The 27,160-nt window shown below is 49.3% G+C and overlaps 2 protein-coding genes across 3 annotated transcripts in view; both read right to left on the bottom strand.

Moving 5' to 3' along the window:
* ITGAX (integrin subunit alpha X) overlaps positions 1 to 22,153 on the bottom strand; it is a 30,376-nt gene extending 8,223 nt beyond the window's left edge. The window contains exons 1-17 of one of the 2 annotated variants that reach the window (XM_069570686.1): positions 21,510 to 22,153; positions 9,743 to 9,845; positions 8,866 to 8,969; positions 8,509 to 8,579; positions 8,242 to 8,356; positions 6,171 to 6,301; positions 5,889 to 6,034; positions 5,508 to 5,658; positions 5,052 to 5,202; positions 4,537 to 4,610; positions 4,245 to 4,374; positions 3,978 to 4,120; positions 3,635 to 3,775; positions 3,351 to 3,560; positions 1,000 to 1,130; positions 721 to 878; positions 423 to 577 (exon numbers count right to left, since the gene is read on the bottom strand). In XM_069570686.1, coding sequence (XP_069426787.1) covers positions 423 to 577; positions 721 to 878; positions 1,000 to 1,130; positions 3,351 to 3,560; positions 3,635 to 3,775; positions 3,978 to 4,120; positions 4,245 to 4,374; positions 4,537 to 4,610; positions 5,052 to 5,202; positions 5,508 to 5,658; positions 5,889 to 6,034; positions 6,171 to 6,301; positions 8,242 to 8,356; positions 8,509 to 8,579; positions 8,866 to 8,969; positions 9,743 to 9,813 — 2,082 coding nt within the window. In that variant the 5' untranslated portion in view covers positions 9,814 to 9,845; positions 21,510 to 22,153. Of the gene's footprint in view, positions 1 to 422; positions 578 to 720; positions 879 to 999; positions 1,131 to 3,350; positions 3,561 to 3,634; positions 3,776 to 3,977; positions 4,121 to 4,244; positions 4,375 to 4,536; positions 4,611 to 5,051; positions 5,203 to 5,507; positions 5,659 to 5,888; positions 6,035 to 6,170; positions 6,302 to 8,241; positions 8,357 to 8,508; positions 8,580 to 8,865; positions 8,970 to 9,742; positions 9,846 to 10,429; positions 10,700 to 21,509 lie in introns of those variants that run through there. The other variant, XM_069570685.1, reaches the window with a different exon arrangement.
* A 3,570-nt stretch (positions 22,154 to 25,723) lies between these two features.
* Positions 25,724 to 27,160, bottom strand: part of ITGAM (integrin subunit alpha M) — a 44,423-nt gene continuing 42,986 nt past the window's right edge. Inside the window, exon 30 of the mRNA XM_069570684.1 lies at positions 25,724 to 26,801. Coding sequence (XP_069426785.1) covers positions 26,730 to 26,801 — 72 coding nt within the window. The 3' untranslated portion in view covers positions 25,724 to 26,729. The remainder of the gene's footprint in view (positions 26,802 to 27,160) is intronic.

The following is a 27,160-nucleotide window of genomic DNA, read 5'->3' as shown; positions in this document are numbered from 1 at the left end:
ATCTGTTATCTAGGAATATTATCAACATCTATTATCTAGGAATTTGATTTGCTTCTGATCTTCCCCCATAGCTCCCCGTGGCCATGATTATTTTGTCCTCTGCTGGCTCCCTGGTGTTGGGGACAGGACCTGCCTCAGAGCAGTGGCTGGATAAAAGAATCCCAGCCCAACGCCCCATGGCTCTCCGAAGCAGCCTCAGGCTTCTACCTGAAATCCAGCCACGTAGCCTCCTGCTGATGCAGCCAACCTCATCCATCCTTCACTCCCTCAGTCATTCAGCTAACCTGTGTTAAGCCCCTCCTGCTTTCCACTTGCCATTTGGGGGCGGAGCCAAGGCGAGGACCAGAACACATCCCTGCGTCCCTGCCCAGCCACCACCCCCCACCAGCCTCAGAGTCGCCTCCCTCCCCAGGACCCCTCACCGGAAGGAGCAACCTCACAGCCTCGCAGTGCTGCTTCAGCCCCAGCTCTTGAACACGGGTCAGATTCCGAGTCCTCGTCTCTTGGAAGATGGCACGAGGACTCAGGCGGCCAGGGTCAAGGGTTAAGTCAAATGTCACAATGCTTTGGAGGTTAACTGTAGGGGAAAGTGGGGGATGGAAAAGGCTGAGAGAGAAAGAGGAACTCCTCAAGTGGGAAAGGGGCAAGGGAGGAGACAGGAGCCCTGGGCCTGGGGACTCCCAGGGGCAGGTCATCTTGGATTGGGGGCAAACGACTCACCCAGCTGGTTCTTGGGACTTTGGGAAACATGCAGGCAGACAGTGGCCTTGCCCAGATCATGGGGAAAGGTCGCCAGCGGCTCACACTCATACACAGACCTGGCGATCTCCGCGGGTGTGATGTGAATGTTCGCCCACATCCTGAGCACAGGTCTGGTCCTGTGGACAGAACACTGAGCTGAGGACAAGCCTCTGGTTCTGGGATGACAACCAGGGAGGGTGGTTAGAGAGGCTGGTGTCCTCGCAGACCTGGGACCACCCAGCGGGTATGTGTTCTCACCTGAGCAGCAATGCGTGCCCCTGGGCCCCCACGGCCAAATCTGCCAGTCCATCCTGGGTGAGGTCCTGACCCCCGCTCAGCGACTGCCCGAAATACTGGAGGCTGGGGGAGAGCTGGGCGCCTGTGACCCGCTGGCCGGAGAGGAAGCGGCAAGTCAGGTTGTTATCGTTTAGTCGCTCGGTCGTGTCTGACCCTTTCGCGACCCCATGGGCTACAGCCCACCGGGCTCCTCTGTCCATGGGATTTCCCAGGCAAGAAGAGTGGAACGGGTTGCCATTTCCTTCTCCAGGGGATCTTCCTGACCCGGGGATCCAGCTCGCCTCTCCTGAATTAGCAGGTGAGTTCTTCACCACTGAGCCACCAGGGAAACCCAAGTCAGGTTGAGGGAGAGAAAAGCTGAACAGAAGCAACAAGAGGAACAGGGAAGAGGGGATGAGGGAGACAGAATGAAGGAGTGAGCCGTAAAAAAGAAGTACCTAAAAAGAGGGAGTGGGAGTAGAGAAATAGTGAGTAGAGACAAAAGATTTCTAGGACATAAATGAAGAAGGGAGCTGGAAAGGCTGGGCTGGCGACCTGACTTTCAGTCATTCACTTGGCTAGTTCATCTCGGGTTCCTATTCTGGCTCCTTCACTTATGAGCCATGAGATCTTAAGCTAGGAGTCAGTCTTTCTGTACCTCAGTTTCCTCATCCCTCATCTAGGATGATAACACCTCAGAGCACTAAATGAACTAATTCATGGAGTTCTTAGAACAGCACCTGGCGTATGATCACTACTCAGTAACTTTATCATGGAATCAGGGCTAGAAGGGCCCCTTAGCAGTCACCCCCATGTCCCTCATTCTCCTCCACCCCTTGCCCCTGACAACCGATAATCCACTTTTTGACTCTGTGGATTTACCTATTCTGGGCATTTCATGTAAACAGTATGACACAATATGTGGTCCTTTGATGGATCTAGCTTCTTTGACTAAGCATAATGTTTTCAGGGTTCATCCATGTGGTAGCATGTTATAGCATGTTGTGTTGACACATGTAACATGCGTCAGTGTTTCATTCTTTTCATGGCTGAATAATATGCCACTGTGTGGGTATACCACATTTTCTTTATCTGTTCATCACGGGATGGGCATTTCGATTATTTCCCCCTTTTGGTTGTTACATATAACACTAATACAAACAAGCACGTGTAATTTTTTTGTATATGGACCTGTTTTTAATTCTCTTGGGTGGAACTTCCGGGTCACCCAGTAACTCTAGTTTAACCTTCTGAAGAGCTGTTTTCCAAAGTAGCTGCATCATTCTACATTCCCACGTATAGTGGTTGAGTATGCCACATACTTTCACATCCTTATCAACACTTTGTTATCACCTGTCTTTCTGATTTCAGCCATCCTAGTAGGTGTGAAGTGATGTCTCATTGTGGTTTTGACTTCCTGATGACTGATAACTAGTGATGCTGAACATCTTCTTACGTGCCAATTGATCCTTTGTATATCACCTTTGAAGAAAAGTCTTTTCAGATCTTTTGCTTATTTTTTTAATTGAGACTTCCTTAACTTTTGCCCTCCTTTCTCAGCCTCCCCCATCCAGTGAAGGGCTCCTGCCTATGGGTATCTGGCAGGATTACTGATGGCAGGAGACAATAACGTCATGACTTCCAGGGAGACGAGGGGGTAGGTGGACAGGCAGGCTGAGGCTCCCAGAACTAAACCGACTGGCAAAGCGAGCCAGATAGAGGTGGAGCACCTGGTCAGAGACAAGAGGTTGGAACCTCCCTCACCATGATTCTTGATCCACTATAAACCTTGGACAGGTCAAGGCACTTCTCTTCTCCATGCCCCAGATTTCATCTTTAAAATGTCTTTGCTAATGCCTGGTGTATGTACAGGGTAAAACTGCTAGGGGATTAGAAGACTTGGATGGAGAAAGTATCAAGCCACCATACAAAGTAATGTTAGTCGCTCAGTCATGTACAACTCTTTGTGACCCAGTGGACTATAGCCCACCAGGCTCCTCTGTCCATGGGATTCTCCAGGCAAGAATACTGGAGTGGGTTGCCTTTCCCTTCTCCAGGGGATCTTCCTGACCCAGGGATCAAACCCAGGTCTCTTGCATTGCAGGAAGATTCTTTACCATCTGAGCCACCAAGAATCCGTCTATACAAATTAAAGGATAACCAATGTTTCCATTTCTGAAGCTCCACAGATTTTGCTTGATGCCTACTAGGTGCCCAGTTCTAGGCAAAAGAGGTAAGATGAGGGAAAGAAGAATTTTCCAGGTGGCAGTGTCGAAGACAGAAAGGTGCCAGGAGGAGGTTTTGTGGCAAAAGGGACTGTGACCAAGCCTCACCTGGCTGTGGGAGGGGCTGATGCCCAGTTCTGAGGTTCCGTGGAACAGGTAGACAGCACCCCGGTTCTCCTGCTCTCCCGGGGCCCCAACGGCCACATCCGCCAGCCTGTCCCCATTCACATCCCCCAGCGCGGTCAGGGCTGCCCCAAAGCGGCCCCAGGGGTGGCCCAGCTCCCCTCGCAGGACAGCATCACACTTCCACTTAGTCCTCTGCAGAATGAGAATGGTGTCAGGGCTCACCCACACCCAGACCCCACCCAGCCCGGGTCTCATCAGCTACTCACCCCCCGGGGAAAGGGGCACACAGACACCTGGCCCCCCTGGGTCTGCTCGTAGAAATGAGGGGCCCCGATGAGGGCCAGGTCAGAGCTACTATCTCCATTCACGTCCACGGAGCAGAGGGAGGCCCCGAAGTAGGAGCCGATCTGGAGGGCAGAGTCGGGAGTCATCCTGTCTGCCCTCTCCCAGGAACACGCCCCCTGGGCCAGCACACCCTGTTTGCCCGCTGCCAGGGGCATACCCTGGGCCAAGTCCCGCCTCTCCCCAGACACCAACACCTCCCCCAGAGGCCCTTCACCCCCTTCCTCTCCTCCTTCTCTGCCCCTGGAGACCCCCTCCACACTCAACCTGGGTCCCTGTGACTTCAGCCTTCAGCCTCCATTGCCCGGACACCTGGGTGAAGAGGACCACCTTCCCGGTGTGCTGATGGCGGGGGGCCCCCAGGATCAGGCTCTGGACCCCCTTCCAAAGGGCCAGCTCTGTGGAGTAACCTGAAGGGGCCAGGGTCAGCACCGAGGCTTCCCCACCCCTGTCCCCTCATCCCCCAACCCCAGGCCCCTATCCTTCGCAGGCAGCCCATCTCCTGCCCAGCCCCCAACCACAGCCTTGTCTCACCCAGGTAAGAGTCCCTCATGTCCACATGCTCCTGGGACATGTTGATGAAGGTGGGGTTCTTATTTTGGGGGTACAGGAAAGCACCTCCAGACCAGCTGAAGCTCCCCACAGCCCCCAGAACTGGTCCATCCTGGGAGGAAAGGATTCCAGGGTGAGCAGGTGGGAAAAAGACAACCTATTCTGAAAAAATGCCTGCCACTGACTCCGCCCACTCATCAGATATCCACTCTTGCCTTCCCTCCTCCGTCTCTGCCTAACCCTACATCAACGGGCTGAAAGGGGCCCCACTCACAGGCATGAACACACCACTGAAGCCCTCCTGAGACATCTCCAGTTCGAAGGAACTACTGCTTATGGTCTGCGTACCTGAGGAAAGGTATGACACCTAGGTTCTATGGGGGAAAGACAAGCTTTGCCAGGTTCAAGGAGAATCTCAGCTTTAAGAGGATCTCATGTGTGTGCTATGTGCTAGATCGCTTCAGTCATGTCCGACGCTATGGGACTCCATGGACTGTAGCCAGGCTCCTCTGTGCATGGGATTCTCCAGATAAGAATAGTGGAGTGGGTTGCCATGCACTCCTCCAGGGGATCTTCTTGACCCAGGGGTCAAACCCACATCTTCTGTGGCTCCTGCACTGCAGGCGGATTCTTTCCACTGTGCCACTGAGGAAGCCCAAGAGGATCTCATGTTGGAGACTAAATACCCAAAGAGAGGAACTGGCCCATGACAAAGGAGCCCAGGCTCTAGAAGAAAAAAGGATATATAGGTGAGGGCTTCTGAAACGAGTAGTTCCATCTCTGACTTACCCTCAATGGCAAAGATCTTCTCTTTCAGTTGTTTCTGAATGTCTCGCAAAGCGTCAAAGTTCTCCACTTGAAATACATGCTCTTTAGAGGGTGTGGAGGCAATGTCGATTAATTCTTGCAAGGAATTTCTGTATTGAAATGCTGATCCCACCTGTCCCCAGCAAAGACCAACTCAGTGAAAATAATCCGAACTATAACATGCCTGCTGGATGCTGGGCTCCTCCAGTAACCCTGCAAGGTTAATATAATTACAGCCAGCGAACAGGCAAGAAAAATGAGGCTCAGACAGCATGGAGGCGTTTAAGGAAAAGGATGAAAGTCCCCCAGGCTGGGACAAAGCTTTCATCCTGAAGGCAAAAGAAAGCTAAGAGAGCTGGGGGCTTCTGTCCTAAAAGGGAAGGTGCCTTAAGAGGACTTGAAGGGACGAGGTAGAGTAAGGGCATCCCCCCATCCTACCCCAATTGCATATCGGATGATGCCGGCGGCCTCAGCCCGGGGAATGACCTCCTTGTAATCCACCTTTTCTGTTTTCTCCCCATCAGTGATGACGATGAGGATTTTGGAGGCGTCTTTTCGGGCCCCGTAGGCGGCACTGAGCAGTCGATCTCTGTCAGAGAAGATGAGGGTCCAGAGGCCAGTGAACAGAGCCGCTGCTTGGCCCCTGATGCCTTTGTGAGAACGAGGGGATGCTCTGTCCCACCCAGAGGCCCCTGGCTTGGTCAGGAGACCACGGACTGAATTTCAGTGCCCACCTCTCCCTTCCTCACCGAGACAGATAGGGCCCTCAAGGAAGACTCAGATGCTTTAGGGGAGGACAGGGGAGGAGTCAGGACTCACGTGACGAATCGGATGGCTGAGGCCGTGAACGTCCACCCTCCCAGCTGCCAGACGGAATTCAGGAGGTTTAGTGGGTCTGAGCTGGTAGCGAAGTCTTTGAAAGTGAAGTGCTCCTGGAACCGGTCTGAGAACTGCACCAGGGAGAACTGGGAGAACCAAGCAGCGTTGGGGGTCAGGCCGAGGCAAAGCCACCTCGAGGCTCCTCCCACAAGCCTCTCCGGGGCGGGGCGGGGCGGGGCGGGGCGGGGCTACACCCCGGCCTTGCCGCCCTTGAGGGCACACCTGGGAGCTGCGACGCTGGAACTGGCTCATCACGGCCTTCACGAAGCTCAACATTTTGTTAAAATCTCTGGAGGAGATGCTGCCTGAGCCGTCGATCAGAAAGGCGATGTCCTGATCCTGCCTTGGGCACTCTGGGGGAGGAGATGGCACCAGTCCCCAGAGGGACACTCACAAAGCCCGGGTCTCCTGGCCATAAGATGAGGAGTTTCCCTCCCAGGAGCTGCCCTGACTCCTGCCTAGAACAGGATCCCTCGGTCTCCCAAAGTCTCTAAAGAGGCCACATCTGTGATTCAGCTGCTCACACCTGGTTGATAAAAAAGTGACAATTCGTCCAGTCCAGATGGTGAGATGCTGGGGCCCCGCCTTCTACCTCGACTGTCCGTGCCCCGCCCCCTGGCCTTTCTCCACCTTCTCTCCCACCGTCCCCACTGTCCAGCAATAAAAGGACACTGCTCCAGCCCCTGGCTCGGGGTCAGCACCAAACTACTTTTGTTAAATATTTAAACAAAATCCATCCTCAGAAGAGACAGCTCGGGGACTTCCCTGATGGACCAGTGGTTAAGAATCTGCCTGCCAATACAGGAGACACGGTTAGATCCCTGGTCCTGGAAGATCCCACATGCTGTGGGGCGACTAAGCCTGCACACCGCAGTTACTGAAACCGGTGCATCCTACAGCCCTTGATCCACAAGAGAAGCCACTGAAACTGAGAAGCCTATACACTACAACAGAGGGTAGCACAACCCTCCGCCCCCGCCACGCCCCCGCCACGCCCCCACCCTCCCCGCCGCCGCCACGCCCCCGCCCGCCACAACTAGAGAAAGTTATTGAGCAGACACAGGGCAGACAAAAATAACAAATACTAAATCAATATTTTTTTTAAAAAAAGAAGAAGGAGTCCCGCTTGACTTGGCTCTCTGATGGAGATTCCTGTCTAGCCCCTAGCTTCCCCCTTCTGCCCCTGAGGCTTCCCAGCAGAAAGAAGGGTGTCCTGGTGGATGCCCAGGGGCCTAGGAGGTGCTGGGAGGGGCGCCCCAGTCAAGGTCCCGGATGTCAGTCTCCGCAAGGGCCTGAGTGTGAATGTGGAACCAGGAAGGGGCCTTGGTCTGCCCCAGGTGGTGTCTGAGAAGCTTACTGTTTCACCTCCTTATCCCCCATCCCCATCAGCACAGGGGAAGCCGGGTCCTCAACCTGTACTCACACACACATGTATACGTATACACATATACCACACACACACAACACAAACATACATACAACATACACAAACACATACACACACTCATGCACACACATATCAACACACACAAAAGTACACAACATGCACAAACACATATACACATGCATCACACTTATACACACAAACACACATGCAGACATGCACACAACATGCACAAATACATGTAAACATCACACATACATATACACACAGATGAATAAACATACATACAACACACACAAATACATATATACATTACACACACATACACACATACACACAAACACATATATATATACACATCACTCTCATACACATACATATACATATACACATGTACACATATATACACACACACACACACACACATACATGCACACTGCTCAGACTGCCTGTATCCTCATCTCCCTTTCCCAGCCTGCTGCACAAATCAATTGGTTATATACCACAGGGTACAAGGGTGAAAATAAATGTCCTTCACTCTAAAAATTGTAGCAGCTGGCATAAACTGAGCCCTCGCCACTGAGGCACTGTGCTAAACCTTGGCCGTGGACCATCTATGTTATTCACAGTGTCTGGTGTGCTATTATTCCCATCAAACAGACAAGGGCATTGAAGCTCAGAGAGAGAAAGGCCCTAGAAAGCCCCTGCACTGGGATAGTGATGAGGCAGGTGTAAAAGCAGGTGGCGACCTCTCCAGGCATGTTTGGAATCACTGTGCCCTCCAGCGAAATTTTTTTTTCCAGATCCCTCTGGTTTATCCACTCTGGTAAGAGTATTCCTGGCCCCACGGCAAGCCCCTGTCAGATGTGTGTAGGTTCCTCAAAGGACTCAGTGGCCCCAAACACTCACCCTGCAGGGCAGCTGGGATCCTCTTGACCTGCTGGAACGGGGAGGCCAGCAGGAAGCAGATCCCAGTCAAGTGCATGTTCTCCCGGCATGCGTGGTGCACAGTGGGGCCACAGGCCTGGGGACAGAGGGGCTTGGTGGGAAGGGCTGTCCCTGCTACTGTCGCACCCTCCCGTCCCAGTACCTCCACCCTCCATGAGACCCCCAGCACCAGAGCCCTAGATCCCCATGCATTCTCTCAGGATGCTCCCGTGACCCAGGGCAACTCACCAGCAGCTGAAAGGGGTCGGTGGTGGCTGCCATGGACAGGCCCAGGGACATGTTCACAGCCTCTGGAGGCACTAGGACACAGGTGTATGCATGGTTACCTTCAGGTCAGAGGAGGCGGGGGCACCTCAACTCTGGGAGATGAGGAGGTCTGACAGGTGAAGGGAGATTTCAGGTCTTGATGGAGCTATGGGGGTGCAGGGGTGGGATGGGAGGGGAGACTGGGAGGGTCAGGAGGCCTGTCTGAGGCTCAGGGTCTGCAGACAGAGCTGAAGCCAGGGAGTGAGTCTCCTGTATTCCCCACAGACCCTCAGAGCATGGGATCCTGAGCCTGGGTGCCAGCCATGGGCAGCCACTCACCCTTCAGGGGGATGGCCTCACACCTGCCCATGCTGTAGTCGCACCAGTAGAGGCCGCCTGTTTGGTTGGCAGCCTTTACCTCCTGGGGGGCTCCAACCACCAGCCTGGGGGGAGAAAAGAACACGGCAGCTAAGATCATGGATGCTGGAGCCAGACTGCCACTTGGCCAGTTTGCTTTCCCTCACTAAGCCTGTTTCCTCAGCTGTAAAGTGGAGATTCATAACAATTTAAATTCCACATGAGAGAGATTTTGGTTTCTTTCATTCTCTAGTGTATGTCTGGCTCCTGAGACATATAGTAATAGGTGCTCAGTAAACATTTGTTGAGTGATGGCTTCCTACATCATATGGTTGCTGTGAGGATGAAATCAGTGCCCATCCACAGGTGCCTGGCACTTAGTGATTGCTCAATTAAAAAATGAAGTTAGCTGTGGTCATTGACATGGCAAGGTAGCCCTTCTTCAGTCCAGTCCTTCATAGCCTTAGGGGAAATTACCATGGTAGACAGAGGAACGGAGAAGGCACTGGCCCCCCACTCCAGTGCTCTTGCCTGGACAATCCCATGGACGGAGGAGCCTGGAAGGCTGCAGTCCATGGGGTCGCTAAGAGTCGGATACGACTGAATGTCTTCACTTTCAATTTTCACTTTCATGCATTGGAGAAGGAAATGGCAACCCACTCCAGTGTTCTTGCCTGGAGAATCCCACGGACGGGGGAGCCTGGTGGGCTGCTGTCTATGGGGTTGCACAGAGTCGGACACAACTGAAGCGACTTAGCAGACAGAGGAAAGTTTGTGAATAGAGGGAGGGATGTGGGGAGAGACCAGCCTTGTGCAGGGAAGGAGTTGATAAAAGCCAGAGGCACCACGCTGTCCTCACCATTGGGCATACTGGACCACACTGTGTCCAAACCCAGGGCTGTCCACACGGAAGGTTGTCGGTTGCTCCATGTCCAAGTTGAAGCAGAGAGAGGACACCGGGGCTGGGAAGGAAAGCGAGGAGATAAGCTTTGAGGAAGGGTCTCCCACCTTCTCCATCTTCCTGGCTCCCAGGCTACCTCCCCCCCCATCCCCTCCAGGCATAATGCCCCAGCATCTCCTGGGCTTCTGGACCCCCAGGCTCAGGCCTCTCTCAGCTCGGTTTGCCTCCTTCAGATGGTCCAGAGATAGCTGTTCCTCCACTAGTCTACTACCAAGTTTCATTTCTCCATTGCACAGAGCAACGCCCAAATAGACCTCTTTCCCCATACCTCCCTCAGGGCTCCCTTGAAGGAGAATTCAGGAAAACTTGGGGCTGAACAGATGTGGCAGACAGAGTACACGATTGACTTCTTCTGCCTACTTGAGACACCTCTGCATTGTCCAGGCAACTGGCCTCTCTTCCAGCATTTTCTCTTGAACACCCCTAAAATTGATTCAGTATCCTTTTGACCTCCAAAAACCCCAGATCCTCAACCTGGTATAACTCCAGATCCCTCCCCTAAAGTCTGAGTTCGAAAAGTGCATTCTTGGCTCTCTCCCTAGCTCTACCCCCATCCTCTCCTCCCCATCATGACCCTTGGCTTACCCATCAACAGGAAGAGAAAAACCTGGGTCACCGTCATGATAAGAAGGTCAGACATAGGCATCAGAGCACTTGAGCCCCAAAGGGAAGAGCTGGACCAAAATGCCAAGGAAGCCAGTGAGCAGAGAGAGGCTCAGGAGGCCAGACGTAGAGAGGGAAGTCGTCAGCGTGACTCAGAGGTTGGGGGTGGAGAATACAACTGAAATAAGCAGAGAAAGGTTCAGGCAGCCCACACACACTGTGTCCAGGAGTCTTTCTAAGCAGAGATGATATGACTCGCTTCTCTTGTCTCTGCAACCTAGGCTGGGGTGGATGCAAATCTCCTGCCCCACCCCACCTCTCCCATGTTCCCTTATTGTACAGAAGAAAGTTACCCCCTGACCTTGAAATGTCAGTGAACCAGGGGATGGGAAAGGGTAGATGCCAGGGTGTCTTTAGACCCCTAAGAGAGGCTCTGGGAAGAATCTTCCACTTTGGACCTAGAAACCTCTGGGCCCAGGATTCAAGCCCCTGGACCCTAGGAGGAAGGCAGAGTGGGTATTCATTCATCATTTGTTTATCACTTAGTCAACAAATCGAATTTGAGGCTGATTGTGCGAGCCATCTCTCAGCAGAATGGGAAAACACAAGCCACAAGGCCCCAGCTTTGGTGTCAGTGGAGAAGGCAAACATGTAAACAGCCAAGACATTGCTATGAGAGGAGAAGATACTTATTGGTCACAAAGTATCATATTCAGATTGGAAGGGTGTGAAGTTTCAGGAAAACTTCCTGGAAGAGGTGACACTTGATCTGAGTCTTGCAAGCAACTTAAACAGAAGGGAGCATATTTCAGAAGGAGTGGCCAAATGTAGAAGAGACACAAGATAAGAGGCCTTCTTAGGACATCAGTGGTAGAAACCAGAGAGTAGGAGGTGGGAAGTGGCAAAAGATGTGGTCAGTCGGGGAGGTGGGGGAAGCGGAAGCAGGCCTCAAGCCTGGAAAGCCCCCTTAAGGCCTGTCAGTTTTTTATCTTGAGGACAGAGGAAGGCATAGAAGCAAATTGCAAAGACTGAGATCTTCAAATTTGAGCTTTAGAAAACTAGAAAAAGGGGCTGTGTGGGGCATGGATTCCTTGGGAGCTGGTTGAAGACGGGTTGGTCAGGAGAGAGGTGATGAGGGCTTCTGGGTGAGCTGGTGGCCGTGGGGACGAACTGAAGGCTGACTGGTCCGTAAGGCGTGGACGCTGATGACAGTCCCTGAGCTGGAGGGGGAGGGGTGGGGGGTGCAGCCAACTTCCGTGTTAAGGGAACCAAAATATGTTGTTCTAAGAGTTTGGGTTTATAAAAAAGAAGGAAATGTCATTTGCAGCAACATGAATGGACCTAGAGATGGTCAGACTGAATGAAAGAAGTCAGACAGAGGAAAGCAAGTATCATGTGCTATCACTCATATAATGGAATCCAAAAAAAAAAAAGGTACAAAGGAACTTAATTGCAAAACAGAAATAGAGTCTCAGATGTAGAAAACAAACTTAGGGTTACCAAGGGTAAAGGAAGGGGTGGGGAGGGATAAACTGGGAGTCTAGGATGGACATATACACACTACCGTATATAAAATAGATAACTAATAAGGGCCTACTGTTTAGCACAGGGAACTCTTCTCAATACTCTGTAATGACCTATGTGGGAAAAGAATCTTTTAAAGAGTAGATATATGTATAACTGATTCACATTGCTGTACAGCCGAAACTAGAACAACACTGTCAGTCAGCTATATGCCAATACATTTTTGAAAATCATAAAAACAAATTAAAATTTAAAAATAAAAGTTTGGCCTCTTTCATTGAAAATGACTACTCCCAGAGAGGAAGGTGTGGAGGGGAAGGATAAAGAACAGCTATTTTTCATAGCAAAGCTTGTGAAACAATTTGACTGTGCCTATGAATAACTTTGATAAAAATACAAACTAAAAAAAAATAAAAATTTTTTAAGTTGAAAGAAGTTTAGGTTCTTCTGACCTCTCTCTGACCATTTCCTCCTCTGCAAAACGAGGTGATAATAAAAATACACACTTCCTATTGTTGTTGGGGCAGTTGAGTTAGTAAGTGTGAAAATGCTCAGAAGAGTATTTGTGAACTTTTATTATTGATGGTTAACTTACTGTTCGGAGAAGGCAATGGCACCCCACTCCAGTACTCTTGCCTGGAGAATCCCAGGGACAGGGGAGCCTGGTGGGCTGCCGTCTCTGGGGTCACACAGAGTCAGACATGACTGAAGCGACTTAGCAGCAGCAACTTACTGTTGCATGAGTGATAAGTCACTTCAGTTGTGTCCGACTCTTTGCAACCCAATAGACTGTAGCCTGCCAGGCTCCTCTGTCCATGGGGAGTCTCCAGGTGAGAATACTGGAGTGGGTTGCCATGCCCTCCTCCAGGGGATCTTCTCAATCCAGGGATTAAACCTGCTTCTCTTAGGTCTCCTGCATTGACAGGCGGGCTCTTTACCACTAGCGCCCCCAGGGAAGCCTTAGCTTACTATGCTATGATGATTACTGTGTTAGGTAAGCAGGCTTCCCAAGTGGAGAAGCCGCCACATCATGAAGGGTGTGTGGGCCTGGATCTGGGAGAAAAGCCTGGGCTGGAAACGAGTTCTGGAACCATCAGCAGAAGTGCTGGGTGAGATCCTGATGGGAGTGAAAATGAAGGAGAAAAATGGGCCTGGCCTGGGTCCCAGGAAAACATCCTTGATGGCCACAAGGAGCTGAAGAAGGTTGGGAAGGAAAGTGTCCAAAAAGGAGAAGAGGGACTTCCCTGGAAGTCCAGTGTTTAACGGAGGGTGTGCAGATTCAGTCCCTGATCAGGGAGCTAAGATGCCACATGTCTTGCAGCCAAAAGATCAGAATGTGAACAACAGAAATAGGACTTTCCTGGTGGTCCAATGTTTAAGAATCCTGCCAATGCAGGGGACAACAGGTTCGATCCCTGGTCCGGGAAGATCATGCCGTGGGGCACCTAAGCCCCTTGGGCCACAGCTACTCAAGCCCATGTGCCACAACTACTGAGCTACTGAGCGCGCATGCTCCAGAGCCCGTGATCCACCAAAAGAGAAGCCACCACCCCGAGAAGCGCCTGCACCGCAGCTAGAGAAAAGCCCGCTCAGCAACGAAGACCAAGCACAGCCAATGAATAAATAAATAAACAAATCTTACAAAATAAAACAGAAATAATATTGTAGCAAATTCAACGAAGACTTTTAAAATGGTCCACGTTAACAAAATCTTCAGAAAAGAGAGAGAGAGAGAGGGACACAGCGAAAAAGCAGCCTGGAGAGGAGGAGTGTGAACAACTTCGCAGGCTGCCGTCAAGGGACACGAGCGAGGTGAGAAATGAGAAGTCTCTGAATCTGGCTACAGAGGCTGTTGGTGACCCTGCAGTGAGTGGTCCCAGGGCAAGGGGGAGGGACCGGGGGCAGCAATATCACCCAGAGAGAGGAGCAGCCCTGGGGAGACCTCAGACAAAATATGGCTGGAGAAGGGCCCTGGAATTCTTGGCGATGAAGAAAATTTGAGAGTGAGTGAGTGAGGGTTGTTGTCATTTATTCACTTAGTCGTGTCTGACTCTTGCAACCCCACGGACTGTAGCCCGCCAGGCTCCTCTGTCCATGGGATTTCCCAGGCAAGAATATTGGAGAGAGTAGCCGTTTCCTTCTCCAAGGGGTCTTCCCTACCTAGGGACTGAACCTGAGTCTCCTGCATTGGCACATGGATTCTTTACCACTGAGCCACCAGGGAAGCCCCCTGGAATTTTTTGCCATGAACGAAATTTGAGAGCAAGCGAGCAAGGGTGCGGGGGTTCAATTCCAAGAAGGAAATGGTGGCAGAAAAACCCAACAAAGAGAAAAGAGAAGTGGCCCAGATCCTGAAGATGATAAAAGACAACCCGAAATGACTCAAACCAGAAGTCTGGGAGACTCCGGGCTAGTGTTATGGACAGAGGCCACCAGCCTTCAAAGAAGGCTGGCCTCTTTGAAGTGAGGTAAGTGAGTCCCTCTCCCACTGCCCTGGGACCACTCACTCCAGGGTCACCAACAGCCTCTGTAGCCAGATTCAGAGACTTCTCATTTCTTACCTCACTCTTGAACCTGACCTTACTGTCCCTCTCTTTCCTTAGACATGGATTTCACCCTGGACAGGTGAGGATGGATAAGATAAGAATCCTGGACCAGTAAGACTCCATCCCCTCTCTCACTCTGCTCACATACTTCCATGATGCTTCAGAGAAGAGCCAAGATAAGGTACCTTGCCTTTGGTAAGGAAGACTTGGATCATAAAACTGTAGGACAGAATGCATCTTTAATTCAACCCACCCATTTTACAGATGAGGGCTATGAGACTCCAGCCAAGACCTTAGGGTGTCTAAAACTCAAAGCCCCATTTCAATGATTCATGACTTTGACATTTCCAGAAAAAAGGATGACCATAAAGGGGATGATATAAGCAAGGAAGGGGTGGGCAGCCCAGTTGCTCATCTCTTCAGTGCAGTCAGTCACATCCAGCTTTGTCCACTTGGCTCCCCCAGGGTGTTCAGAGTCCTGGTCAAACTTAGGGCAGGCAGTCAAGGGCAGAGGGGTGGTCTGGGGAGGTTTGAAGAATAGCCAGCCTTCCCACTGCTGACATTTCTGACTCCATAAGTTTCTGCTCTGTCTCTGAGCTCAGAGGGGCTGAAGAAGATTCCAGAAGTATGGTAGGGTAGGAGAGGCTGCATCTGATCTATCATGTATGGGCGGGGGATGGAGGTGGTTGTGGGGAGTGGGTTAGAGAAACCAGGACAAAAGCTGTTTTAATTCAGGTCTGATTTGTCCGAGCTAAGTGGAACTGAATAATCTGCAGTCTGTCTCCTGAGTTTTTTTTTTTTTCCCCATGGAAATAAGAGAACAGAAATGTAGTGGGCAGAAACCCTCAGATTTCTCATGTGTTTCTACCCTATGCTCGCCCACAGGGTTTGACCGGATTTTCCATAGTTTCAATCTTTCCTCTTGCTGCAAACAATCCATCTCACTTCTCTGTCTACAAAAGAACACCTGTCTACCTCACCCCTGAGTTTTCTCAGAACAGAATTTATTTGAATTCTGTCGTGTGGAAACACACACAGGCACGTAGCTACTCAGGAAGGTGTGTTTGTGTGTACATATGCTCAATTGCTCAGCCGTGTCCAACTCTTTGTGACCCCATAGACTATAAGCCCAACAGGCTCCTCTGTGGAATTTTCCAGGCAAGAATACTGGAGTGGGTTGCCACTTCCTACTCTAGGGGACTTCCCAACCCAGGGATCAAACCCACGTCTTCTGTATTAGCAGGCGGATTCACCACTAGCGCCAACTAGGAAGCCCCGTCAGGAAGATGCTTCTCTTCAAAAGCCTCTGGTTCTCCCTACACTCCTGGATCCCTGGGCATGGAGTTCCAGTGTGATGGAAGATTTGGATCAATGGAGGATTTTAGCCAATGCCTGCAAAGCGTGGGACGTAGAAGAGAGAAGCAGGCATAGGGTAGTAACATCTTGGTTGCGCTGGGTCTCCGTTGCTGTGCTTGGGCTTTCTCTAGTTGCGGTGAATGGGGTCTGCCCTTCCTTGTGGTACACAGACTTCTCATTGTGTGGCTTCTCTGTTGCGGAGCTCAGGCTCTGCAGTGTGGACTCAGTAGTTGTGGTGCACAAGCTTAGTTGCTCCACGGCATGTAGGAGCTCCCTGGACCAGGGATAGAACCCGTGTGCCCTGCTTTGGCAGGTGGATTCTTAACCACTGAACCACCAGGGGAGTCCCAGGTAATAACATCTTGATGGCAGAACAAAGGAACTCTGATAATCCTAACATTTCTATCAGTGTGAACTGGACATGGAACAACAGACTGGGTCCAAATAGGAAAAGGAGTACGTCAAGGCTGTATATTGTCACCCTGCTTATTTAACTTATAGGCAGAGTACATCATGAGAAACGCTGGGCTGGAAGGAGCACAAGCTGGAATCGATTGCCAGGAGAAATATCAATAACCTCAGATATGCAGATGACACCACCCTTATGGCAGAAAGTGAAGAGGAACTAAAAAGCCTCTTGATGAAAGTGAAAGTGGAGAGTGAAAAAGTTGGTTTAAAGCTCAACATTCAGAAAACAAAGGTCATGGCATCTGGTCTCATCACTTCATGGGAAATAGATGGGGAAAGAGTGGAAACAGTGTCAGACTTTATTTTTGGGGGGCTCCAAAATCACCGCAGATGGTGATTGCAGCCATGAAATTAAAAGATGCTCACTCCTTGGAAGAAAAGTTATGACCAACCTAGATACCATATTCAAAAGCAGAGACATTACTTTGCCAACAAAGGTCCGTCTAGTCAAGGCTATGGATTTTCAAGTGGTCATGTATGGATGTGAGAGTTGGACTGTGAAGAAGGCTAAGCGCTGAAGAATTGATGCTTTTGAACTGTGGTGTTGGAGAAGACTCTTGAGAGTCCCTTGGACTGCAAGGAGATCCAACCAGTCGATTCTGAAGGAGATCAGCCCTGGGATTTCTTTGGAGGGAATGATGCTAAAGCTGAAACTCCAGTACTTTGGCCACCTCATTGGAAAAGACTCTGATGACTCTGATGCTGGGAGGGATTGGGAGCAGGAGAAGAAGGGGACGACAGAGGATGAGATGGCTGGATGGCATCACTGACTCGATGGACGTGAGTCTGAGTGAACTCTGGGAGTGGGTGATGGACAGGGAGGCCTGGCAATTCATGGGATCGCTAAGAGTCGGACATGACTGAGCGGCTGAACTGAACTGAACTTTTTTTCCCAGTTTTATTGAAATATAATTGACCCATAGCACTGTGTGAGTTTAAGACATACAGTGTAATGATTTGACTACTGTACGTCATGAAATGGTGACCATAAGAGGCTTAGTGAACATCTATCATCTCATGTACGTACATCATTAAAGATGTAGAAAAAATTTTTTCCTTGTAGTGAGAACTCTTAGGATTTACTCTCAGTAATTTTCATTGATAACATACAGCAGTGTTCATTATATTTATCACATTGTACGTTACATCCCTAAGACTGGGTCCAGTGGTTAAGACTCCACAGTTCCAATGCAGGCGTCACGGGCTCAATCCCTGGTTGGGGAACTAAGATCTCATATGCCCTGCTGCAGGACCAAAAAATAAAATCCCATAATACTTATGTGAAAGTTTGTACCTTTTGACTACCTTCATCTGATTCCCCAGCCCCTACTCCCTGCCTCTAGTAGTAGCCACAAATCTGATCTCTTTTTCTGAGTTTATCTGTTTCTTTTTGGAAGTGTAATTGACCTATAATACTATCCTGCCTGGAACAAAACATAATGATCTGATATTTCTATACATCAAAATAATCACCATGATAAGTCTAGTTGTCATCTGTCACCATAAGAAGATATTACAAGGTTATTGATTATACCACCCGCACTGTACATTTTACACCCATGACTCGGTTAGTTTGCAACTGGAAGCTCACACCTCTTAATCTTTCTCACCTATTTCTCTCTCTCCCATTTCCTTCCCCTCTGCCAACCACCTGTTTGTCCTCTGTGTTTAGGACTCTGTTACTGTTTAGTTACGCTTGTTCGTTTGTTTTTTAGATTCCACATACAAGTGAAATCACCAAGTTTTTGTCTTTGACTTATTTCACTTAACATAATACCTTCTAGGTCCACTGGTGTTGTCACAAATGACAATATTTCATTATTTTTATGGCTAAGTAGCATTCCATTGCAGGGAAGGCAATGGCACCCCACCCCAGTACTCTTGCCTGGAAAATCCAATGGACGGAGGAGCCTGATGGGCTGCAGTCCATGGGGTAGCTAAGAGTCGGACACGACTGAGCGACTTCACTTTCACTTTTCACTTTCATGCATTGGAGAAGGAAATGGCAACCCACTCCAGTGTTCTTGCCTGGAGAATCCCAGGGATGGGGGAGCCAGGTGGGCTGCCGTCTATGCGGTCACACAGAGTCGGACACGACGGAAGTGACTTAGCAGCAGCAGCAGCAGCAGCAGCAGCAGCAGCAGCAGCAGGCCACTGGCATTATATACATATATATATGCCACTTCTTTATCCATAAATCTGTTGGTGGACACAGATTGTTTCTGTATCTTGACTACTGTAGATAATGCTTCAGTGAAAGTAGGGATGCTTTTTTTTTTTTTTAATTAGTGTTTTTGTTTTCTTGAGATAAATACCCAGAAGTGAAATTTCTGGATCACCTAGTAGTTCTGTTTTTAATTTTCTGAGGAACCTCCATAGTGTTTTCCAGGTGTCAATATACCTTCCCACCACCCACAATAAGAGCAAAAACACTGCATGAAGCTCCCTTTTCTCCACATCCTCCTCACCACTTAATTGTTGTCTTTTTAGTAGTAGCCATTCTGACAAGTGGAAAGTGAAATCTCACTGTGGGTTTGATTTGCATTTTCTGATTATTAGTGATGTTGACTATCTTTCCACATGCCAGTATTCCATTTATATATCTCTTTCAGGAAAATGTCTACTTAGGTCTTCTGTGCAGTTTTCCAGTGGATTATTTATACCACTGAGCACTTTCCATCTATTAGTTCACTGAATCTTCACAGCAGTCCAAAGTGAACGGGGCTGCTATTACTCCATTTCACAGATGCAGAAGTGAGGCAGAGAGAAGCTGAGTCATTTGCTAGTGTTTGCCCAGCTAGTACAAGGTGAAGACAGGTTTCAGGATGCTGAAGGTTTCCCCACATTGCTGATAATGTCACTTCCCTTCTCTCTCCCCGACCTCCAGCCTAGGTAGCATTGTTTCACTCAGCCATTCATCCCATACATCAGAGCTGCTCATGTGATTCAGGCTGCAGGCCGGCTGCTGGGGAAGCAAAACACACAGGAAAGGGAGCCAGCCTTCAAAGAGATCATACCCTACAGGGGAGATAGTAGTCTGATGCATTCAAATAGAAGTTTTGCTAGACTTCAGAGTGACCTGGAGAAAGTGGTTAATTCTGCTTCTCAGAAGAAGAAGCTTAGATCAAAAAAAGGAATAATTTGATGTGCCAGGGACTGAAATGGGGACTTTAGACCTCTTCAATGAAGGGATTGTGCTCTTCCAGGAAGTACCCCATCAATATCTGATGCATGCATGAAGTTAAAGAAAGGTAGTGCTGGGCCTTGCCTAGCATTCCAGTGTTTAACCCCTCACCTTCCAGTGCAGAGGGTGTGGGTCCAATCACTGGCCAGGGGGCTGAGATCCTACATGCTTGGTAGCCAAAAAACCAAAACAGAACAATATTATAACAAATTCAACAAAAACTTTAAAAAAATGGTCCACATTAAAAAAAAATCATTAAAAAGAAGAAGCGGCAGCACTGATTCTCAGCAAGGGAAAAGGGAATGAGTTCCCTTGAAAAGAATCTGTAGCAGTTCCCCTTCTAGGCTTCCCTTGTGGCTCAGCTGGTAAAGAATCTGCTTGCAATGCAGGGGACCTGGGTTCGATCTCTGGGTTCGGAAGATCCCCTAGAGAAGGGAAAGGTTACCCACTCCAGTATTCTGGCCTGGAGAATTCCATGGACTGTATAGTCCATTGGGTGGCAAAGAGTCGGACATGACTGAGCGACTTTCGCTCATTCACTCACTCTCATCCTCACCCAAACCCTAACCCTAACCCTAGTCACTGCTGCAGCTCAGTTATATGAGAGGAAAATAGCACTGCTTCCCTCTGATGCTGCAGTTGCTATTAGCTGATGGGGAGGGGAGGGTTCCCAGTCTGTCTTCCTTTGTGGAGAATCAAAGGTGATGCCCTCTGGCTGGGAACTGAGAGAAGATGCTCTTTCTCCCTGTCTCGCCAAGGATGCGCATCAGAACTGGAGGAGGCCCTACTGTTGGGTGTGTGGATGGATGAGTAATGGAAAGGCAGGCAATTTGCCCATGGATGGGTGGGCGGGTGGGAGGGTGCACACCAGGGGCATCTGCACAGATTTGAAGTTCATGGACCGAGTGCTCAGCCCAGATCCCCCTGAGGCCTGTCCAGTAATTGGAAAAATCAGAAAGCTGCCTCTGAACAAGCCAGAAGCAGCCTTTCCAGGAAGCAGACTAACCTGAATTTGGGGGCAAACTTGGGATAAAACAGTGATATGTTTAGGCTGAGTTAAGGCTACCGCAATTAAGTGGAGGAATAGAAGGATGTTAGGGGACACAGCAAACACGCACGTGGTGGAGGAGGAAAGTGCCAGAAAGATAAGGATGAGTGAAGAAAGAGGAAGAAGCTGGGCACTCGTGCATTGGCAAAAAACAAAACAAAACAAAACAGAAAGCAAAAGGATTGTCTTTGCTCAAACTTTCACAGCTGACAAGAGATTTTGCTGGAATAAAAACAAAATCTTCATATTTCATTTATAGCAAAATTCTGTGGGGAAAAAAAGCGGGGGGGAATGAAAACCTGCCATTGGGAAACAAGAAAGAGCAGAAATGAGGTGGTCTGAGTAAGAGGGGTTGGGTCTGAAGTGTCGGTGATAAGCCTTATCTCCTGAATTTCTCTTCAAGAGACCATTGCAACTCCCATCTAGATGCTCCACGGTCAGCCCTCAGTTCCCAGCCATGGCTGCAGCCCACAGAGGTGAGATGGCATGACTGTCTAGTCTGATGGACAGGTAACAGGCTGGCTTCCTGAACTGGTCCCTCTAGATGATGGGTGAGTTTTTTAAGCCGGTTGCTACAGACTGTGGGGTCAGAGTTCTGTGTCTACCCACTGTCCATTTGTGAATTCAGTCTCTCTGTTTCGGAAATGTGAAGTGGCCACATATAGTAGGGTTTCCCTCGTGGCTCAGGTGGTCAAGAATCCGCCTGCAATGCAGGACAACTGAGTTTGATCCTTGCTGGGGAAGATCTCCTGGAGAAGGGAGTGGCAACCCACTCCAGTTTTCTTGCCTGGAGATTCCCATGGACAGAGGAGCCTGGTGGGCTACAGTCCATGGGGTCGCGACTGAGCAGCTAAGCACACACGCACGCGCATATAGTCAGGTACTATATGAGCCTGAAGAAATGTATTAGAATGCAGGAAAACAGGTTTTACTTACTTTTGGCTGCTTTGTGTCTTCATTGCTGCACGCAGACTTCCTCTGTTTGCGGTGAGCCAGGGCAACTCCGTAGTTGCAGTGCGCGGGCTTCTCATTTCTGTGGCTTCTCTTGTTGGCACGGCACACAGGCTTCAGCAGTTGTGGCACACAGGCTTAGTTGCCCTGCAGCATGTGGAATCTTCCTGCAGCAGGGGTGGAACCCGTGTCCCCTGCATTGACAGGCCACTTAACCACTGGACCACCAGGAAAGTCTGGGGAACAGATTTTTTGAGAGCTCTGTCTCCTGGTAGAGAGCTTGAGAACAGGAAGCTGGGTAATCCAGGCCTATTCGTTCATTCACTCAACACATATATTTAGCAATTGTTTGTTCCAGGTTCCAGATCTTGTCCTAAGAAAGTGAGTCTCGTGCCGTGTGGGCAAAGACTGGGACTGAGAGAGAGTATGGGGGAACACAGATACATGCTGATCTGTCCCAGTAGATCATGTTGCGGCCTCAATCCCAATGTAATTACTAATCACATTCCCTTTCAAGTCTTCCCTGGTAACTCAGATAGTAAAGAATCTGCCTGCAATGCAGGAGATCTGAGTTCAATCCCTGGTTTGGAAAGATACCCTGGAGAGGGGAATGACAACACACTCCAGTATCCTTGCCTGGAGAATTCCTTGGACAGAGGAGCCTGTTGGACTACAGTCCATGGGGTTGCAAAGAGTCAGACACAACTGAGCAACGAACACACTTCACTTTCAAAAGGGTCCTAGTTGGTCAGCCTAAATATGGTGCCTTTGAGAAATACGAGGCTGAGAGGGGAGGGCAGGAGCAGATGAGCTACAGAGGTAAGCAGAGGCCAGTGCACGCAGGGCCTCAGAGGTCCCTTTAAATATAACAGGCTCGGCCTCGGAGGCACGAGTGGTCCATGGAGTGAGCTGTCCTGCTTACAGGGCAACTCTGCCAAGCGGTCACCTTGTTTTGTCAAACATTTCCCATTTTTCAAGAGAAACTATAAACCTGAATTTCCGTGAGAAACCTCTCCCTTTTAAAAGGTCAGGAACTAATCAAAAACAAGGAAACAAAACCACGAGTGCTAAATAAAACCTGAAGTCTGGATTTGGCCCAAGGATTGTCAGTTAGAAATCTCTTTTCTAAACTGTAAGTATTAATATCAAGAGCTAGAATTAAGATTGCCAGGAGAAATATCTACAACCTCAGATATGCAGGTGATACTACTCTAATGGCAGGAAGGGAAGAGGAACTAAAGATGAACAACCTCTTGATGAAGGTGAAAAAGGAGAGTAAAAAGCCTGGTTTGAAACTCAGCATCCAGAAAACTAAGATCATGGTATCTGGTCCCATCACTTCATGGCAAATGGATGGGGGAAATGTAGAAGCAGAGACAGCTTTTATTTTCTTGGGCTGCAAAATCACTGTGGACAATGACTACAGCCATGAAATTAAAAGACACTTGCTCCTTGGAAGGAAAGCTATGTCAAACCTAGACAGCGTGTTAAAAAGCAGAGACATCACTCTGCTGACAAAGGTCCATATAGTCAAAGCTATGGTTCTTCTAGTAACCATGTATGTATGTGAGAGTTGGACCATAAAAAAGGCTAAGCAACAAGGAACTGATGCTTTCAAAGTGTGGTGCTGGAGAAGACTCTTGAGAGTCCCTTGGACTGCAAGGAGATAAATCAGTCAATCTTCAAGGAAATCAACCCTGAATATTCCTTTCTTGGAAGGACTGATGCTGAAGCTGAAGCTCCCATATTGTGGCCATCTGATGCGGAGAGCCAACTCACTCGAAAAGACCCTGATGTTGGGAAAGACTGAGGGCAGGAGGAGAAGGGGGCAACAAAGGATGAGATGGTTAGATACCATCACCGACTCAATGGACATGAATTTGAGCAAACTCCGGGAGACACTGGAGGATAGAGGAGCCTGGCATACTGCAGGGGTCACAAAAAGTCAGACTTAGCAACTAAACAACAGCTAAGTAAGAAAAGAAGGGTGGAGGTTGCAGAGATTTATTCTGAACCAAGGGATCCCCGAAAGTAAAACCAAGGACAGACTTTCCCAGGTTTATCTGATTCTTCACCAGAGATTTATGGTCCTGTTTATTAGTAACTTTGGGGTCATGCTAGGGTAATTTGTCACTAGAAATAATTTACTTTTTAACCCATCATTAAGCTCCTCCTAGCTGGCTGAATTCAACACAGGCTTCCAACTCAAAGAGGCTATGTGGACTTTGAGCCTTGATTGCTTGTCCAAGGACTGCTGCCTGGAGGTACAGAGGCCCTCTCTTTTCCTGGGTCAGTTAAGGACTCTGGAGATCTTGAGGTCTTTTTTCTTTCAATTTAAGGAGGAAGAAAGTCATTTTAAGGGTTCTGAAGTCAGAAAAAGAAATTGTGTAGAACCATTTCAAGGCAGACTTCCCTGGTAGCTCAGGTGAAGAATTTGCCTGCCAATGCAGGAGACATGGGTTCAATCCCTGGGTCCGGAAGATCCCCTGAAAAAGGAAATGGCAACCCACTCCAGTACTTTTGCCTGGGAAGTCCTATGGACAAAGGAGCCTGGAGAGCTAATAGTCCATGGGGTTGCGAAGAGTCGGACATGATTTAATGACTGAATAGCAACAAAGATAGAAAGGGCCATTGTCTTATGGGTCAGTCACCCTTTGATGACATCTTATTGCATTTTGAATAAAACTGAAACTCCTCACTCTGGCTCACAAAGCACATATGCCCAGGGTCCCGTCCACTCTTCCAGCCCTGACTCTGCTGCCCTCTAACTGGACGACTCCTGCCGCTACTTGAGTCAGGGGTCACCTCCCCCAGGAATCTTCCCTCACCTGTCCTCTGTCCTATCACATCTAGAACAGATGTCCATCTAAGCCATAACTTCCTTGTCTCTCAATGAACTGCATGTACTTGCCATTTTTATCAACCTCCCTCACGCCTGCTGCAGGCTATTCCTCTGAGGCCGTCAGGACAGCAAAAGAGAAAAGCTACAGAACCAGACTGTGCCAGGTTTGAACCCCACCTCCATCCCTTCCTTATCTGTATGAAAAGTGAAAGTGTTAGTTGTTCAGTCCCATCCGACCCTTTGTGACCCCATGGACTCTAACCTGCCAGGCTCCTCTGTCCATGAGATTCTCCAGGCTGGAATGCTGGAGTGAGTAGCCATTCTCTTCTCCAGGGGACCTTCCTGACCCAGGGATGGAACTGCAGATTCTTTACCATCTGAGCCACCAGGGAAGCCCCACTTAGCGTATGACCTCAAGCAATTAGGATAATCTTGCAAAGTGAAATTCAGAGTAAATACCAAGATATGGCCACTTAGCAGGACTGGTGTGACAAGTAGGGTGGGTGCTAAGGGCAGAGTGGTGGGCGCTGTATTGGCGAAGGTTGGGAGAAGGGTAGTGGGAGAACTCCCCAGAGGAGGGAAGGCTACCTAGAAACAGGTAACAAAACTTCACCTGTACACACTCGGGAAAGCAAGTGCTATTGGTGCCCTGCCCTGATCCCTGCAGGCCGTGCCAGGGCACGGCTATGCTCCCTTGGTGGATTTCCAACCGGCAGCATCTGCAGCCCTTTCTCTGGCCACCAGAGCCCGCTCTGCCTACATTCAGAGCTGGCTGGAAGTGTCGGGGAATTAACACTTCCTTCTCCACTAACAGCACTCTCAGCCAATAACTACGGGGCATGGTATATCCATTGAGAAAGACCCTGATGCCGGGAAAGATTGGAGGCAGGAAGAGAAGGGGACGACAGAGGACAAGATGGTTGGAAGGCATCACTGATTCAATGGACATGAGTCTGAGCAAACTCTGGGAGACGGTGAAGGACAGAAAAATCCTGGTGTCCTGCAACCCATGAGGTTGCAAAGAATCAGACAAAACTTAGCAACTGAACAACAGCATGGTACATCTGTCTGTGTACCTTCTCTGCACAAGTAGGAAGTGTCGAGGTGGGTGTTCTACTTTATCTCCCAGACCTCCTCAGCCAAGTTACACTCGACAAGCTCATAGTGGCACCTCTGTTGATAATACACCCTTTACTGTCTGCCTTTCCCTCCCAGCTCACGTTCCTTCCCTATTGGTATTCGCTGGGGTCTCTCTTAAATAAGTATCTTTCACTCAATTCTTCTCTTGGGATTGCCTCTCAGATAACTCAAATTTCTGGGAATGTATCTTATAAATTAGCTTACACATACGCAAAAACCACATACATTCAATTTATTAATCCACCATTTTTGTCACTGTGAGATTGGAAATAATATATCTCCCGGGCTTAGGATCCACCCACATAGTAGAATACAGAGCCACTATATAAAAGAATGAGAAAGTACTTTATATTTCGATTAAAAAAAACAATGTCAGAGCCATAATCATGAAAAAAGCAAGATGTAGAACAGTATAAATAAAGCATGATGCCATTTGTATCAAAAAAGTTGTGTGTGTGTGTTTGCATATCCCTAGAATCATTGTATAAAAAGAGGAAAAAAAAAAAGAATCTTACCGAAGGAGACCTCCAAACGCATAACCTAGACTACCCTTTACAAGAGACCTGAATGGCTGGGAGATCAGTGTGGAAAGGAGAACATTTTCATCATACACCTTTGCACATTTTTTGACTTTGATGCTACAGACAGGTTCATCTATTCAAAACATAAAAGTGCCATTAAAATAATAAATAAGTGAGCACACAAAGAAAAGTGCACCATTGTGCACTGAACACATCAGCTCTAGTGTGGAATGGCTCAGCCCCAGCTGCTCGGGCTCCTGCCAGCCTGCAGGCTCACCCGCCAAAGTAGGTCCTACCTCCTTCAGGGGAGAGCATGGGAGGATTTGTTGGCCTTCCCTTTGTGTTTACCGGCAAGAGCTGCCATCACCTCTGCCCCCAAGGAAGAACCAGTGGCACCTTCAGCCACACACAAGGATGCCCAAGCAACTCGCTTTGGCCCCAGACTTTGTGCCGAAGGCACTTATCTTGGTTCAAGAGTGATCTAAGCCACACACACAACTCACATTCATGAGCGCACGCACACACACACACACACGCCTGTGCACACAGATGAGAATGGAAACCCACGCAGGTCGCTCCTGAGTGAAACGTCACAGCCCCGATTTCCTAACAGAGGTGTCCACCCAGCAGCCTGGGCACCCACTGTTTGGTTGCATCATGTCCTGTCTGCTGCAAGGGAGGCCACTTGTGGGGAAGGAGCTGCTACTGGGGGGTGGCCGCATCGGGACCAGCTTCAGTCATCATGTCCTTGTACTGTCGTTTGAAGAAGCCGAGCTGTGGAGGCAGAAGCAAGTGAGTGAGGGCACCCAGGCTGGGGGAGGGGGGTGGGTGAAAGCCACGCAGGACAGGCAGGGAGACCGCGGGACCAAGAGATGCAAAGGAAAAATGCGGCGGGGTGCAGGAGAGCCCTGGGGAAAGTGGAACAGGAAGGGCATTGCTATTGGGAAAGAAAAGAAATAGAGAACATAAGAAGGACTACTCCTTATATAGTGATTGTACCAGAGACCATGCTAAGTTCCTAGAGTTATGAAGCCAATGACCTCCACAAAATGGGTATTTTCCTAGTGACTCAGACGGTAAAGAATCTGCCTGCAATACAGGAGACGCAGGTTCAATCCCTGGGTCAGGAAGGA

The sequence above is a fragment of the Ovis canadensis genome, chromosome 24 (assembly GCF_042477335.2).
Source record: "Ovis canadensis isolate MfBH-ARS-UI-01 breed Bighorn chromosome 24, ARS-UI_OviCan_v2, whole genome shotgun sequence".
Lineage (NCBI taxonomy): Eukaryota > Metazoa > Chordata > Mammalia > Artiodactyla > Bovidae > Ovis > Ovis canadensis.
The sequence above is the reverse complement of the archived record's forward strand: the minus strand, read 5'-3'. Positions and strand labels throughout refer to the sequence as shown.